This window comes from Excalfactoria chinensis, chromosome 16 (assembly GCF_039878825.1).
Source record: "Excalfactoria chinensis isolate bCotChi1 chromosome 16, bCotChi1.hap2, whole genome shotgun sequence".
Taxonomy (NCBI): domain Eukaryota; kingdom Metazoa; phylum Chordata; class Aves; order Galliformes; family Phasianidae; genus Excalfactoria; species Excalfactoria chinensis.
In genome coordinates, this window is record NC_092840.1 from 4,593,089 (window position 1) to 4,609,135 (window position 16,047).

At 41.9% G+C, this 16,047-nt stretch overlaps 1 protein-coding gene across 2 annotated transcripts in view; it reads right to left on the reverse strand.

The window, feature by feature from the left end:
* Positions 1-225: 225 nt before the first annotated feature.
* The window catches only part of DGCR2 (DiGeorge syndrome critical region gene 2), a 37,225-nt gene continuing 21,403 nt past the window's right edge, over positions 226-16,047 (reverse strand). Inside the window, exons 3-10 of one of the 2 annotated variants that reach the window (XM_072351102.1) lie at positions 15,057-15,182; positions 12,793-13,003; positions 11,910-11,986; positions 9,639-9,815; positions 8,511-8,714; positions 4,532-4,684; positions 3,872-4,108; positions 226-3,089 (exon numbers count right to left, since the gene is read on the reverse strand). In XM_072351102.1, coding sequence (XP_072207203.1) covers positions 2,848-3,089; positions 3,872-4,108; positions 4,532-4,684; positions 8,511-8,714; positions 9,639-9,815; positions 11,910-11,986; positions 12,793-13,003; positions 15,057-15,182 — 1,427 coding nt within the window. In that variant the 3' untranslated portion in view covers positions 226-2,847. Of the gene's footprint in view, positions 3,090-3,871; positions 4,109-4,531; positions 4,685-8,510; positions 8,715-9,638; positions 9,816-11,909; positions 11,987-12,792; positions 13,011-15,054; positions 15,183-16,047 lie in introns of both variants that reach the window. The other variant, XM_072351101.1, reaches the window with a different exon arrangement.

A 16,047-nucleotide genomic window follows, 5' to 3' on the forward strand; every position in this document is an offset into this window, starting at 1 on the left:
TAAATGACATTATGAATTAGCTCACCGAGGGGCACACAAGGGCTGGACTCAGCGAGCTGCTCCATTTGAGGCAAGGTATCCCTTGCTTACAGTGAAAAAGAGAGAAAGAAGTGGCCCCTGAGCCAGCAGAGAAGCAGGGAAGGCTGAGAACTACGGGCAGAACGTGACACTGAGGCTCCTACAAAGCAGACCCACGTTTGGAACAACCACAGCCAGGAGCCGCCGTGACGTCACGGATTGTACCAGAGTTTATTGCAAAGAAATTCACCACAGAATAAAAAGTAAAAATAAAAAAGAACCAAACACAGAACAGATTCCCGCAGCGTTATGAGACGTGTGAGGTAAGCTACCTGTTCACCTCCACCACAGAACAGCTCCAGAGCCTAAACCGAGCCCTAAAGGCCTTTTGTTATTGCGCTAGGATAGTATGGAGGATGAATGCCCCATCCAGCTTCGAAAGGAATTAGAAGCTTTCCAGTTTGCATTGCTAACAAAGTGTTTTCAGGAGCAGGCTGCAGTAGCACAGACCTTGCACCCCGTCCTACAGAGTGCAGCCAGCTGCAGAGAAGCATCACCCCAGGAGCAGTTTGTGCCCAGTGCTCTGAGAGCAGCACCGAGCATACCGACAGCGTGGATATATACAGATACGGCCATCCAGAAACACACACACACACACACACACTCATACCTATAAAACTAAAGAAAAATCAGTACATACAATGTATAAAAACGTATGAATGTGCTCAAAAACGCACAAAACCCGCTTTTATTTTCATACTTCAGAAATGCTCGATGGTTTGTACGCACGGTTCTCACTACTGCTATCCATCCGCTTCATCAGACCGGGACTGGAACTCAGAGGAGATGGTTGCAGGTCCCTCCCATTCCATGCCAGCAGCCCAGGGGATGGGCACAGAGCAGGAGGAAGGCTTCCTGCCATGCATCCTCTGTCATTTGCTCTCCCAAGGATTGGGGGTTGCAAGTGTCCGAATGTTGAGACACCGGATAGGAGCTCGTCGTGTAACACAGTTTTCTGTGCAAAAGGAGTTGAACTGTCAAGACCAATCCTCAAGTACAGTATAAGCCTACAGGCAAGACACAGAATAGAAAGTAGCAGCATATTCAATAGGGGAAAAAAAAAAGTCAGCTGCAATGGGAAACCACAACGGTGGGTTAGGATTTGTCATACAAGTACGATTTCTCATCATTACTAGAAAAATAATTCACATATACACCCCCGTGCAGTGTTTACTTCCTGCCCCTCTAGGCTTGCACCCTTCATAAGGTAATAGGAGAACACTCACAAGGGGCATTCTTTACAAATTCCTTACAATTGATCTCATCTGCTGACTGCTACAGCAAGCCAAGGAGAGGCAGAGGCAAGAGCAGAACGGGTGGGAGGGTAAATTACTTGTGCACTAAGATCCGACTGCAATTGAAAATCAACTGTCCAGATGATTCTGCACTCGCTGTCAAAACTGACAGTGCTCGGCTACAGGTTCAGTGAGGGAGTGAATTAACCTCGTTTTGCAATGTAGAAATTAGCTGGGAGAGTTAACCTGAGGGGAACACTGAAGATCAGATATCAGAGTGAAATAAACTGCTCTATCGATTTCGGTTTGCTAACCACATCATAACCCCTGGTGGGACCTGGATAAACAGTTTGAGGTGTGGGAGGGAAGAAAGAGGAGAGTAGGGTTGGCATTTATAGGATTAGGGTAAGAAACAAGTGTCCAATTAGAATTAAACATTATGTAGAGTGTATGTCAATCAGTGCTTTTAAATGGTATTTGTAGCAACTGTAAAGAAACAAAGTGGAAGGGATGGAGCACACTTACAGCAATTATTGCGAGCAGTAAGAAAAGCAAGAACAATGGTCTGTTATCCAGGCCAGTCTTGTGCCACTTGTTCACCTTCAGGGAGTTAAAGGTTTAAGTGTTTTTCTTCGTCGTTTATGGGATTGTAGTGAACAGGGGATTCATACAGTGAAGGCAGAGCACATCACTCAGTTACCTGCTCCCTGTCTCTTCCCTAAGTACTACCTGATACACACAAGGATTCTGCTGAAGGGAAGCCAGCATTATACAGACCAAATCTCCTTTATGGGCCAGAAACGTACCAGACAACATGAGATTTTGCAGCTAACAACAACAAGTAATTGTCATTGCAAATCCTGGTTTTCTTCCATAAAAAGATAAAGTCGTGTACAGCGTAGATCATTTATCTTCCAGTCCCTGTGGTGTTCTGAAGCAGAGAGGCTGATCAGAACACACCAACGTCTGCAGCTCTCACTCAGTGGCATGAGTTTTAGCTCCTCCGTGTTCCTGCTCTGTAAAACAGAAACCTGCTCCCTTCCTCTGCTGTTCAGCCTCCTCTGTCTTTTCCGAGTGTAGCACTGAAGCAAGAGAGAAAGAGACTGAGCAATGACAGCCCCCACCCTCCTCTTCCGTGGTCTGTTTCCTGGGTCCAGTGGTATCCAGCCAAATCCAAGCAGCTTTTTTTGATGTAGATTCCATTTCCTCTCAGTTTAAGAAACAAAACAAAACAAAACCTCTACCCATACTTTTCCTCTCCTTAGAAATCAAAGGAATTCTCTGCATTCTTTTCCTCAGCCAATGGAAAAAGAAAACAAACAAAGGGTAGTTATACAATCCATATTTACAGGACAAACCGATTAGTGAACAAATAACAACAGCCAAAAAACGAGAGGCACAATCCTAACCTAGAACATAAAAGCAGTGTTCAAAAACAAAGTGGAGATTCCTTCTGAAGTTCCAACCACGGATTAGTGTTTGTCTGTGCAAACAGTTGCTAAAACTATTTCTGACTGGCAGTCAGCTGATTCCTTTATACAATGGTATTGAGAGAACAGTGGCTGTGCCGGCTGCCTGTAAGAGTTTCTGCCGGTGTGTTTTCATTTAGCGGCGTGTCTGGAGGGACAAGAAAGGTGCTGCTGTCAGCAGAGTCTTCCAGCTCCACTGGAGAAGGACCAACTGAGGGAGGAAGGGACCCCTCTGTGAGCTGCGGGGATACATCACAGTTTCCTATTGACGGAGGACCGCTTTGCACAGTCTGAGACAGAACTCCATCTGGAAAGGAAGAAGAAAAGCAGAATCAGAAGGTGACGTGTATCATTCCACATCACCAAATACATTTACTCTCTATGTTTCTGAAAGCTCTGAGTTTTCCCCGGCTTTGAGTTAACCCACAGATACAACGCTGCAAAGGAGGAGAATGATGTCGTGAAAATAAAGCAGTGATACATAAATAAGACTGATTAGTGTGAGTATCTAACTGATCTCCTGAGATATGCTGCTATAAAATCCCAGAGTGGAATGACTCCAGTATGCTAATATCACAGCTGCAAAACTGAAAAGCAGCGGGTGAATCATTAAAAAGTGGTATTTTTGGTCATTTTTTTTTGGCTGTGGGTGGGGGCGAGCGGGGAGTAGGGAAAAGGATGGATGTATTTTGTTCAGAATTTCCTGTACTTGGCATTTGTTCTGTTCCTCGTACCCGTCTGTACAAACCTACCTCCAGAAGAGCGTAGAAGGTATCGGCATGATGGAAACTACATCATCCACCAACTTAAATACTTCAGACTAGTAAGATCTAAGAGCTATGCTGCTTGAAGCATGGATCCCACTTCTAACTTAGGTGATCCACACTTCCCAGGGAGAAGAAACAAAGAAGCTGAATGATGCTTTTAACTCATATCTCTTCCATCATGGAAACAGGACATAGTATTCTAAGATACTTTCCCACCACTATTACTAAAATATATTATTACAGATTGGAAAAAAAAAAACAACAAAATCACCTACCCTCTAACCAAAACTTAAAAAGAAAAGAGAAGTTACTGCCCACGTACCTGGAGTGGAACAAAGGATGCTGTCTGGATTGACAGAAGCCTCATATGGAGGAGGTGGGTCATCTGGATGCTGAATGTCTGGATACTTGTAAGCAGTATAGGGTGGTGGTGGATCATGGAAGTGAAATGCCCCACCTTCCCCATCATCTGAAAGATGTAGTGGAGTAAGGCCAGTACCAAAACCATCCGGACCATAATCAAAACCAGGCATTCTGCGGCCCAAGTTGAAGTGGTGCACTATTTCAAGAGAAGAAAAAGAAAGAAATGAGTTGATAACCGTGTTCTCTTTTTCAGGTTAAGACATATCAACACCTTTTCCACTTTTCACAGCCAAGGAACTTGTGTTTCCTGAAGACCTAGAAAGTCCAAATTACCCATGTGGGTCATCTCATTGCAGCTGCACTACAAGGCCAAAGCCACCTGCTCCCAGGCTGTCTGTCCTGCACCACAGATACACCTGAATCTAAACTCTTCCAATTAAAGAGATCGTTCACACACAGAAGATCCTTCAGATTTGGCCTGCATATAAACTGAATTAAATCGAATATAAACTCTTCTACAGTTGGCTAAAAAGTTACTCCAATGTGAGAGTTATCCTGAAGCAACTTCACACTACACACACGTACAGACCGAGGCCTGTTACCAACACAAGGTACTTACAATTTGCTCCAATCAAAGACTCTATGCGCTCTCTCCGCCTCTGGCGCAACCGATGGACCATGAAGAGCAGCAGAGAGAGGATGAGGAAGGATGAGATGCAGCTCACTATCAGGCGCATTCCACCAGCCATCGAGTCAAACAGACTGTTCCCATCTGTTACATAAAATATGAAAAAAAAAAAGACTGTTACTTATGTTCAGGACTCATTCTTCTTGATGTTCTTTTTGTCAGTAACAGAGAGCAACGCAGAGCGGAGATTCATTAGCCTGATTTAACACTTCTCCACATCTCAAAAATGGGAAAAAAAAAATGATGAATCATTAGGTGATTTATTATCTACATCCAAATGCGCTACTCAACAAAATGCTGAAGGCTTCAAGTGTCTGAAAAAGGGAAAACCAAGAGATCAACATCATCAGCTTGTCCCCATGGTGTGGCTGATGGTCTTGTACTAAAGAAAACAGCAGCCCTGGAAGCCAGGGGAAAGGCCCGAGAACTGGCACAACTACACTGCGTTTCTACACAGCTTCAGAGCACTTAGACTTTGGTCTTTCATCAAACAAGATCTCTGAACATTTTCATGATCACCAAGATGTAGTCATTCAAATTGCATTTGCTGTAGGTAGCACGCTTATCAAAATTAAATGATAGGAACTAAAAATACCTTCAGCAGATGAATCAACACGAAAGCAACCTTTCAGAAACTCAAGAGATTAAGATGAACAGGAATTAGATACTGTCCTAAAATCACAGAAAACAAGTGACAGGACACAAAACAGATCCACAAACTTATACCCTCACTACACAGTTTCACACTGCGAAAGCTGCTGATAGCAAACTAGCACTGATCTGTAACTGCCAGGCACAGGAGAGATTTTACAGTTCAACTAATCACACTTAAGTAGCCCTCAAGTACACAAGCACTCTACACAAAGACAATAGACAAAAATGACTGCACTGGGCTCTTGGCACAGTTTCCTGTTAAGGAGCTCAGAATGAGGAGCACAACAAGGCTGGATGTGGCTCAGCAGCTGCACACCCCAGCCACTAGGATTATACAGGAACATGACCTGCAGCAGGGATGAGCTCTGTCCCCAGCCACTGCAAGGCCAGGTCCCAGTCCCTTTCCTTTCTTGCATCCAGCACAGCTGCAGGAGCTCTCTCTACAATACTTCTCTTTCTACCGACAGCAGCAAAGATCTATCAGAGATTGTTTACAGAAGAACACTAAAACCCTCACTAAACCTGTAAATACTGATTTGTTACAAATGCTAGCAATAGAAAAATACACCATATTTACACACTGTTAGAAGTACAAGGGTTAATGGGTTGTTATTTATCACCTGACAAGTTCTTGGCCCCTGGTATCTCACTTAATAGCACACTATGCATGAAACACCAACACAATACTCTCTCAAACCTGGCTGTGCCACAAAGAAACCTTTACATGGTAGAATTTTTTAGCAGCTCCACTGTCAGGGCTTCAGGTGATGCCATCACACACCAGCAGCAACCACTCAGCACACCATCCTGAACAGCACAGACCTGAGGCTGCTCCTCCTCCATTATATGGCAATGCTGACTCTGTGACCACCAGCAGTTAGTTCCAACAGCTGCCTTACATAAACATGACTTTGGTAAAACATACATGCAATGAAGCGTGATGCAATTTTTTGGCTACAAAACCTGGCACTGCCTCTTCAGGCCAGCTGAAACTGCAAACCCTGCACCTTCTGGGGAGTCCAGGCCTCTTCCATACTGCTCACAGCCTCTGACAGCTCCTACCCCTCAACCTGTTTGGCTGGATAAGCTAATGTCAAATGAAGCCCTAGATTAAAATAAAAGTAAAGAGACAAGACCCAGTTCGCACAGAACAAGACAAGTCATCACTGAGATTTTCAACCTACATACACAGAAATAGATTATTGCATGAAGGCTGTCTCACACTCAGGACAGCAGCAGCATCCAGTAACTGTACCAGTTTAGTCCTAGAGAAGCTTCTGCACCAGCAGTTCCTGCAAGTACTTTGCTTCTTTTAATACTGATTCACAAGTGAAAGTTCCAGGTTTGTACAAACAAGAGCCTCACATCCAAGAAGAGGCAATGGACTTCAATTTCAGCATTAGTACACAGAAGATTTTCCTGCGCTATTTATCTCAACTAAATGAGAAGCATCTTTCAAGATAGTACAGCTGGGATTACTCAGCTTACTCCTACCACTGAAATATTCCCCTACTACCAAGTACTTGAATAACATTCTTTATCCACTTGTAATCGTCACTCACCCACTCACACAACAAGAGCTGATTACCTGCCAACTCAACAGCAAGATTTATTTCCCCCCAGTCTCTCCTTGGGTGAATAATTCACTTACTGTTGATTAGTAGAACAGCTTTCTTTCCTTTGTAACAAAGCTTAGAGAAGATATATGTAAGAACCGGACAAAGACAAATACGTGCTGACTAAAGAAAGTAATTCATTAATTTTTGTCAGCTGGAATAGTCCTTTATAAACACTGAGAAAGAAAACTGGAATGCTTAATTTCAAAATTTCAGTCTTTATCATTAGTTGAAGTCAATTTATTACGGAGGAAGTCAGAGAACTGCTTGATGCTGCTGCTCTCAAAAACGGAGTTACTAAAAAAAAAATAAACCAACAAAAAAACCCACCAGCGGAGCATAATGAAACAGTCTTATTTAGCATCAGCATAGGAAGAAGAGCTTAAGGATCAGAAAGGATGTGGCAAAATACACCCTTTAAATCAGTATTCATGAAATAATTAGGACCCAAAGCACAAGCAGAGATTAAAGAACACGGCACTAGGTTATCCCAGGTCATCTTATCCTGATGCTTTGCTGACACTGATCCTGAGGACAGAGAAAAAAAGTGAAGACAATCTTAATTCTGCTGATAAGAGTGGGAGGAGGACTACTGTTTTTTCCCCACTTTTTCCTCAACCAACTAGCAACACTAGTTAGGAACATCTGTTAAACTCAGCCTTCAGAATGGATGTAAATGACAGCAAGGAGGGGCCAGCTGGCCTTTTATCGTCAACTTGTGCAGATTAGACAGACAAGAACAAATGTGAACTTGGATGCCAATAAGCACTCCTTTTTTGTAATGATTGAAACAGAGGTTTGTGATGGAAAGACCTGACCTGTGTTTTCCACAATGGAAGGATCTGAACAACAGTTTATTGAAGGACTCAGATAAGAAGAGGACCAGGAAATCATAGTGGCTGAGGTTTGAAGGGGTCTCTGGGGATTATCTATCCCGAGCTCCTGCTCAAGCAGCCTGAGTTGGAGCAGGCTGCTCACAACTGTGTCCATTAGGACTTTGAATAGCCTCCCCACGTGATGACTCCACAACAGATCCATTCCAAGGTTTGACTACCTTCACAGTAAGTGGCAAATAAGATCACAATTCCTTTTTGCAAGTTCCTTTTCACAAAAGTAACACCCCAAAACCTACACCCCCAAAGGGCAACTGACAAAGCAGTATTCCTAAGACTTTACTGATCCAGAACAAGAAGCTGCAGTGAGATGCCAAATCCAATAAGTAAGGTTGCATGTCCTCATGGTTGACATTATTTATAGACTATGCAGCCTATGTGAATCCTGCATTCAAACTTCCACATGAATAAATGGTTGTGTCTGGAAAAGGACAATTAATGCCCAAAAGAAAAGTCTTTTCTTTTCATGACAGCTAAGTATCACGAACAACCAAGAAGCTCCACTAGAAATCCATACATCCTCCATGGAGAAGACGAGCTCCTCCTGAAGAAAGTATCAAGGATGACTAATTATTTTCTAGCAAGAGAGTGAAGCTTTTCATATCCTATGATTTGGGATTTTTCCACAGATGGGGATGGTACCCAGCAGTGTGGAAGCATTGGAAGGATGCATAATTTCAAAGCTATACCCAAAGGCAACCAAGATGAGCAGGAATTTCACTTGATAAAACCACAGCAAAGCCTTACCTGGGTCTAAACATGTGAATTTGCAGCACTCTTTAGGATCTTTGCGATACTGCTGACATCCCTGCGGCCGCTCGCACAAAGCAGCCACACACATTTCTGGTTCACCATTATGACATGTGCAGCTCAAGCAGGGATCATCCCCTTTTGGAGTGAAATAGTAGCCTTCGTCAACAATGTTGTCCTTGATATCAACACACGTCTGGCCTAGAACAGAAATGCACATCAATACCCACAACAACACACGTCTGGCCTAGAAAAGAAATGCACATCAATACCCAAGTGTCTGTGAGCCTGCCAGAGGTCCAGCTTGATCTATTACAAAACATGACTTGTAAATGCAAGCAGATCATCAGTTAAAAGCCAAACTTTGGCATTAAAACAACTTTTGAAAGAGTGGGGAAGATAAATGGATTGTCTGGAGATGTGCGGGGATGATTTACTGCTCAAAATTGACAAAGTGAATGTTAAGTATTTAATGGAATTGACACGCTTTCAGGTGTCCTCTTCAGGACACAGAGAAAAGCAAGCAGTCTGAGAAGGACAAGCTTCAATGTCACGTCTCCTGCAACTCCCTCCCAGCCTCCTGGTACCTAAATCAGCTGAATCTTCTCTGGACCAAATCTGCAGATTCAACAGATCAGGCCTAAAAAGGGAGCCAAGCAAAATTAACTCCCTTGCCTTTAGCCGCATTATCATCCCTGCACAGCAAGGCAGCAAGTGGGCTTTAGCCCACTGTCCATTCCTCCACGGACTTAAAAGGGAGGTATCAAAACCAGAGAGAAGCAACACAGACTGCCATGGGGTCCTACAGCTGAATTTGCTTCATTCAAAAATAAACCATAACTACGTGTTTATTCATTTTTAGGTGATGCTGATAATGTAAAAGTGATATTTACTAATAAAAAAACCCCATATCCTAGCTGCTTATCAGTAACTTTTTAATGAAAAGCTACACCATGGCTGACAATCACCCATTATGATGCCCCTATTTAAAGTAAAATCTTACTTATTTTTTTTCCTCCTTTTTAATTTACTGGGCAAAAGTCAGAAAAGATAACAAAGAGATTTCTCCATATTTGTTATACGCGTATTTAAGCACACGAGACAGTTAACACTAAACCAACTTACTCCTTTTGCAGAGGAATGACGATTTCTCATAGCAGTTTTCAGCATACCAGCTGTGTAAACCATGGTGCCGAAGGGTAGGAAAATGGAAACATTGAAGCTGGGCACAAAGAACGTTTTCATTTTCAGACATAGCCGTACCAAAGATAGGGTCAGGGGGTAAAAATACTTCCGAAGAGCCTAGAACAAGATGCATTGGTATAAGCAGCCTGGGGGTAAGCAAAGCTTCAGAAAAGCTTTGTAATGTCACTCATTTCATGCACACCAACACTTTACAGGGCTACTGTCCTCAGCTTTAGCTTCCATTAGCAGCACTCCTCTGGGGGAAGGCAAAGAGTGGGGAGGGAAAGGGTGACTCACACAGAAGAGGCTGCTGTTTTCAAAGAGCCATGCAATTCTGCCATTCTGCAGTGGTAGGAGTGATGTTCTGTTATCTCTACAAATGCTTCCCTCCAGAGTCTCGTGGTGGTTGCCTGCCAGTTTGGATCTTCTAAGGGGAAACGGAGCAGGGACCAGTACACCTTAAGGTGTGCACAAATGCTTGTGGAGCAAGAACCCACACCAACTTTGTACCCATACCACATGCTGCTCATTCAGAGTGTAGTGCTCAACAGAGCTAAACAAAGAACACAGCTGTGATGCTGCTGCACAGAGGTATGTGCTGTCTGGTCCTTTCAACTCATGCAACTAAGTTATTTCTCCCAAACCAGGGCATGAAAAATGTTGTAAAGGCGCTGTACAACTTTAAAATTTTGGCTTCTGACCAGTGCCTTATTGTTACATTAACTGGTTATTTACTGCTAAATCAAATTGGTATTCAAAGTTCTGGAGATTCATGTGAGACCAAGATACAATCATGAACATTAGTCTATGCGATAGGTCTTCAGAAGCCTCCTTTCCAAACCCATGTGCTTAAACATTGACTCCAGCTCCTGCAGTTGTTCAATTAGGCAGTTATGTCATATGATGGTCCTTTCCAACATTTAGTCAGATGACTTTTAATGCAATTAGGCTCCTCCATCATTTTTTGAGGGTTTAAGTTCTGTATTTCCCAAGAGTGGATTAAAATTTTCAAGCTTCAGAACCCTAAATCACTTTGGAAACAGATACTAGAAATTCACTGCCTTACTAAAAGTCCAAGTAAAAGGAACTTAAATAAAACCTTCCAGAAGCTACTGAACACTACTTCGTGCTTTATTTCATATAGGTATTACTTTAGTATATAAATGACTAAATGGCACTGAGAAGGTTTAAATTTATATAATGCATCAAGTAAAATACAACTTATAATATAAACAGGTATCATGATTTTCTGTAATTTATGTCTCCCTGGTCATAAACACTCTGTCGGTAGATGGCAGTGCAGTCAACGTTCTGAAGAGCAAAGGAAGGTCCTTTTGAAGAGAATCAGTTTTTTTTCCTAGGAGTTCATAGGCGAAGCCTACCTGTATAAGCAGTTTTGTCCAGACTAGGAATCACTAACCCTTTAGAGAAAAAGCTGGAACCTCCCCTCGCCATCCCTCTGATGCTGAGAGGCACCTTTATGTGCTTTACTTGAAGGAACTAACAAAAATGTTCCTGCCTGCACGAGAAGGAGCAGTTTCCTCTGAATATTCAATCAAATCCTTTTAGGTAAATGACAAAAGAAATCAATACTTTTGTGCACAGCAGCGCAGTGAAATAGCATCATCAATGGAAAGCTATGCAGGGTTCAACCACTCCTTGTGCATCAAAAGTAGTATTTTTCAACATCCAACTGCTTTCCAGAATTCTGCTCATAATTATGTACCTATACATAATGGACAGTTATTGTTGCAGATTTTCCATTAGCGTAAGTTGTATATGAGAAGAAAACTACCCTGATCCGTCTTCAAACGCTACACTGGAGTTCACAGTGCTGATACTTCAAATACTGTCTTTTCACTTTCCATTTTCCATGACCTATACCAGCACAGCAGCTGGACATTCAGTTCTGCACACAGGAGTTTATATATATAAAGATATTGTGATAAACTAATCACTTAACTGAATTAATTAAAAACAAAAGGTATAAAAACATATTTGCATTTGCAGCAGAGGGGACTGCTTCTTTTGCAACTGAAAAAGGTCAGCCAGTATTCAACACTTCTGTTTCGATACTGTAAAGCAAAGCAGTTTCCCTGCAGCATTTCAAAGTCATCAGTGAAAGAGATTACTTTGTTCCTGCAGAAAATATCCATGCTTTAAGATAGCTTCCATGAACCATTCAGCTCAGTAATAATTGTAGAGGCCTACCTTTGTAAGCTACTTCCCAGTGACCTTCTAGAGAGTGATTTCGGTTGGTGATCACATATTGATATCCAACCCAGAACCTACAAAAAAATTAAATTCTATTCTAAAGATACAAGCCAAAAAACATACTGAGAAATTAAAAAACACCGCACAGAACCTAATGATGCCTTCATAATTAAGAAATAACTTGTTAAACATTCTGATGATCTTTACCTTAAAATCTGAGCTGGTAAGTTTGCAAAGTAAAGAGATAACACTAAATAAAGGCATGTGATAGTTTTCCATGTTCACAAATAGTTTATGATGCCTTCAATTTCCATGCATAAACAACACGCTATTCTGTCATTATGACAGCACTGCAGTATTCTGAACCCAAAAACACTCACAGGCAAAAAATACATAAATAAATGGTTTGCTGTGAAATACCAGAATAAAATATCCCAAGTCACCAAAGCACGGTCCTTACAACTCAGAATGGCACTTTATGCCATTCTCATCTCAAACCTGTAGTCTTTGTCAGAAATACTGATACTTAATGAAAACAAAAACCACGTTGAAAGCTTTAAAGAATTATTATTTCTGTACAATGCAGTGCAGCAGTAAATCAATGTAAAATTCATCTTCCCTGTGGTAGTTCAAGATTACTAATAAGTTGCTGAGACAGCCCGAAAAAAGACTATGGTGAATTGTAGCCTATTAATCTACTAAGGTTATTTAAAACACAAAACCCAGAGATGGCCACTGCCACCTCTCATCATGCTCTTGCAGGGTTATTAACCTGAAATCAGTGCTACTGTTAGATTTGCTAGACAAACATAACTACCAGTAATTATACCCCACAGAAACTGTTCACATGTGAGATCTCTGCTCCCTCCTTCACACTCACCTACGTTGGTCCTTCCTGACAAATGTCTTTTCTTCCAAGTCCCACTCCTGTGCCAGGATAAACCTTAGCTCCTGGTCTGCAGTGAAGGTGGCAAGGGATCCGTTCACTCGCTGACATGTCTGCACGGCGTCCCAGTAGTTCTCCCCATTTAAATAGACTCTGTAACAGCTGGCTGTGCCCTCGTAGTGATGCCACCCTGTTGGGCACTTTCCTAGGAAACATGAAGAATAGAAGGGAAAGCATTCCCCCCACATTAGGATCTTCAAGGTAATACATCCTAGTCAGTTTACGACAATACAATGTGTAATCACTTGCACATGTATACCCAACATACTGCCCATACTTCACCTCACCAGTAGGAGATGCACGCACTACAGATCATGGGCGACTTCCTTTACTAATGTTTTTCATACAGGGATTTCTCATAAATGGACCAAAAAATTCCTAGTGATGTTTCATTGCACTGCCACAGCCTTTAAATTAAGACTGATGATCTACTAAGGAAGCTTTTCCCTGAACAGCTTTAAAACTCAATCAGTTTGATCAATCCAAGTCAAAACAAGCAACAAGAAGCAGGAAGCATAAGCCAGAAGTAGCTAACTTGATGACTGCATCCTTCTATTAGGTGGTTTAGCAACAAGCCCAGATTGCTTTGAAGTTTTCAGCCTTCTTTTAAGGAACAGTCTCAGTAGAATTCACCTGCTCAGCTCAGTCTACCACTGAAGATGATGGGGGTTCTGGGGTGATGGTTGTTTGCCTTGGAAAACTGTCACTGCAAAGTGGGTCTTTAGGAATCAAGAAAGTGATTGTATGAACTGCTGCTTCTGATTTCTCTCAATTCCCTCACAAGGGAATATGCAAGAAAAGCCTTCAGGCATTTGTAGACGAGACAGACCCATGGGCTTTTATAGCTGGCATTCTTGGAGGTGACTGTTAACTAATAAAATCACAGAAGCAAGCTGATGAAATTTAAAACAGACATGAAATATGATATTAGAACTTGCATTTGCAGTATTAATATTGCATGACACCTAAGTAAGGTACTTTAAATTCACAAACTGTTTCACGTTTACTGCAAGCTTAAGGACTCCCTTCAGAAACAGTGATCTTTATCATCAAATCATGACACACATTTAGATTTGAATCCCTTTCAGTGTCCTTCCTCAGTCTCCATTTCTATTTAAGAAGCAATGGGATTGTTTCAGATCTAATGCTCATGCCACTAGGATGGAACTGAATGCAATATCAATCAAACCGCAGATATTGCTGTATTGGTTTCTAAATTGCTTTATTGTTCTCCACAAATGTGACTAACAAGTTAGCTATTGGAATCCACAATGTATCAAAATACCTATTTTAAAAAGCTTCTCCTCTCCTTCCCCCATCCTAAAAAATTATCAACACTGAGGTGAGCTTTTATTTTATTAATCACTTGACTTCTCCAGAATCCTGCCATGCCTTCTTCTCTGTATGTTCCCTTCTTAGCCTGCCCCACCCATTCCTCCAAAGCTCAATCAATGCTGTATCACTCCCAAATCACTGGATGATCCATGGAGCACAAAGAGAACAAGATAAGAGAAAGCATCAAGAAAGACTTAGGATGTTTAGAGCCTGAAGAGATTCGGGGACATCAGTTGCTATGAGCTCTCATTAGCCAGGATGACAGTAGAAGAATATTTCTAAGTATTTAGATAAGGCCAGTACCAAGATGCAGACAGCAACGCTAGCAGCGATGCACAAAAGAGGGCAAGATGTTATTGGAGTGGTATTTTGGAAGATTCCCAACCGATAGATGGAAGTTAGACAGAGAAACCTATTCAGGCACCACACTCTTCCTCGACAGACCTTCTCTTCAGAGATGCAAGTGAAGAATTTCCTCAAGTCCCTCTCTTCCTCAAGAATACTATTCCTCCTAAAAAGGTTACGAAACTCACAACATCTGAGATGCATTTAGTTTATCTAAAAATATCGTCAAAATGACTTCAATCAAAAGCAATTGATTTTGGCTTCCTGTTGCACAAAAACAAAAGTACAGAGGAAGCTGAGTATTTTGCATCTATCAGTCTGCTGTATGAGCCATGCATCATAACAGCACACATATAAATGAAATGTACAAAACCCTTCAAAAGTACTGAACATGAACTAAAAATGGTCAACTTTCTATGCAAGAGAAAACCTATTAATTTTCTTTTAAGAAAAAATTAGTCTGAGTTTTTAAACTAATTAACAGAAAGATGGGCCAGATTTCCCAGGCTGCAACTTACTGCTAAATCGGACAGGCTGTGCCACATTGACGGTGTGAAAGCGGGTCGTCTCCCCTCCTCTCCCTCGATTATGCCTGGAGTCCACATTCTCCTTCCCGTGGTAAGTGCGCTGGTCTCCTGTCAATCCTAAGGACAAGAAGGAACAGTCAGTACCAGTGAAAGACGGAACACAAAGCAGAGCTGATTTTACCGTGCTTTCTCTGGGTTTTAATTCAAGACAAATTTTAATTCAAGACGTGATAAGTAATAGGTAGGTAAGCAAAGATGACAGATCTCTGTAGTAACAGGCTGGCCATTTCACAGGGGACATAACTGAAATACTCACAGCTGAAAAGAACCACCACTACATTACATGAGTCCTGCAAAGATAAATATTTTGGCAGATTTGCAACAACTGCAGTTTTGCACAGATCTTCACACTGGTCCTTTTGGTTGCTGCAGCAAATGCACTATTCCCAGTGCATTTTGTCTGCCCTCGTTTGCAGAACTCCCCTCTCTGCAGCTGCGCACTCAAAGACACAGACAGCTTTTTCAATCTATTTTCCAACATATTCTCTGAGATCTAGGACAAAATTAACATCAGGAAAGGACATCTCTCCTCAGCCAGGAGAACAAGGTGTTTCATTCCTTCTCAACCTTCTAAAGCAAACATTTTCTCATTATTTCTGAAACAAAAAATGAACAGGCCCTAAGCTGGGTGTCAGGGCTTGTGAATGGGCTCGTGAGACAAATGGACTCAGGAGCTCAGCAAAACACAATGCAAGCTGAAATTGCACAGAGGACCAGGGCATTGCAGGAGCAAATGAGCACATGGGTGAGGTGCTGTCACTGCCTCAGCCAGCAAAATTAACAAGTCCAAAGGTGGTACAGCTGGAAGTGTCAGGGGAGAAGCCTTTGAGAAAGACTGAGGTGAACACAAGGTTTAATGTGGAAATAAGGAATTAACCTGAAAACAGATAAATGAAGAATCTGAGAATGTAAGCACCGAAAC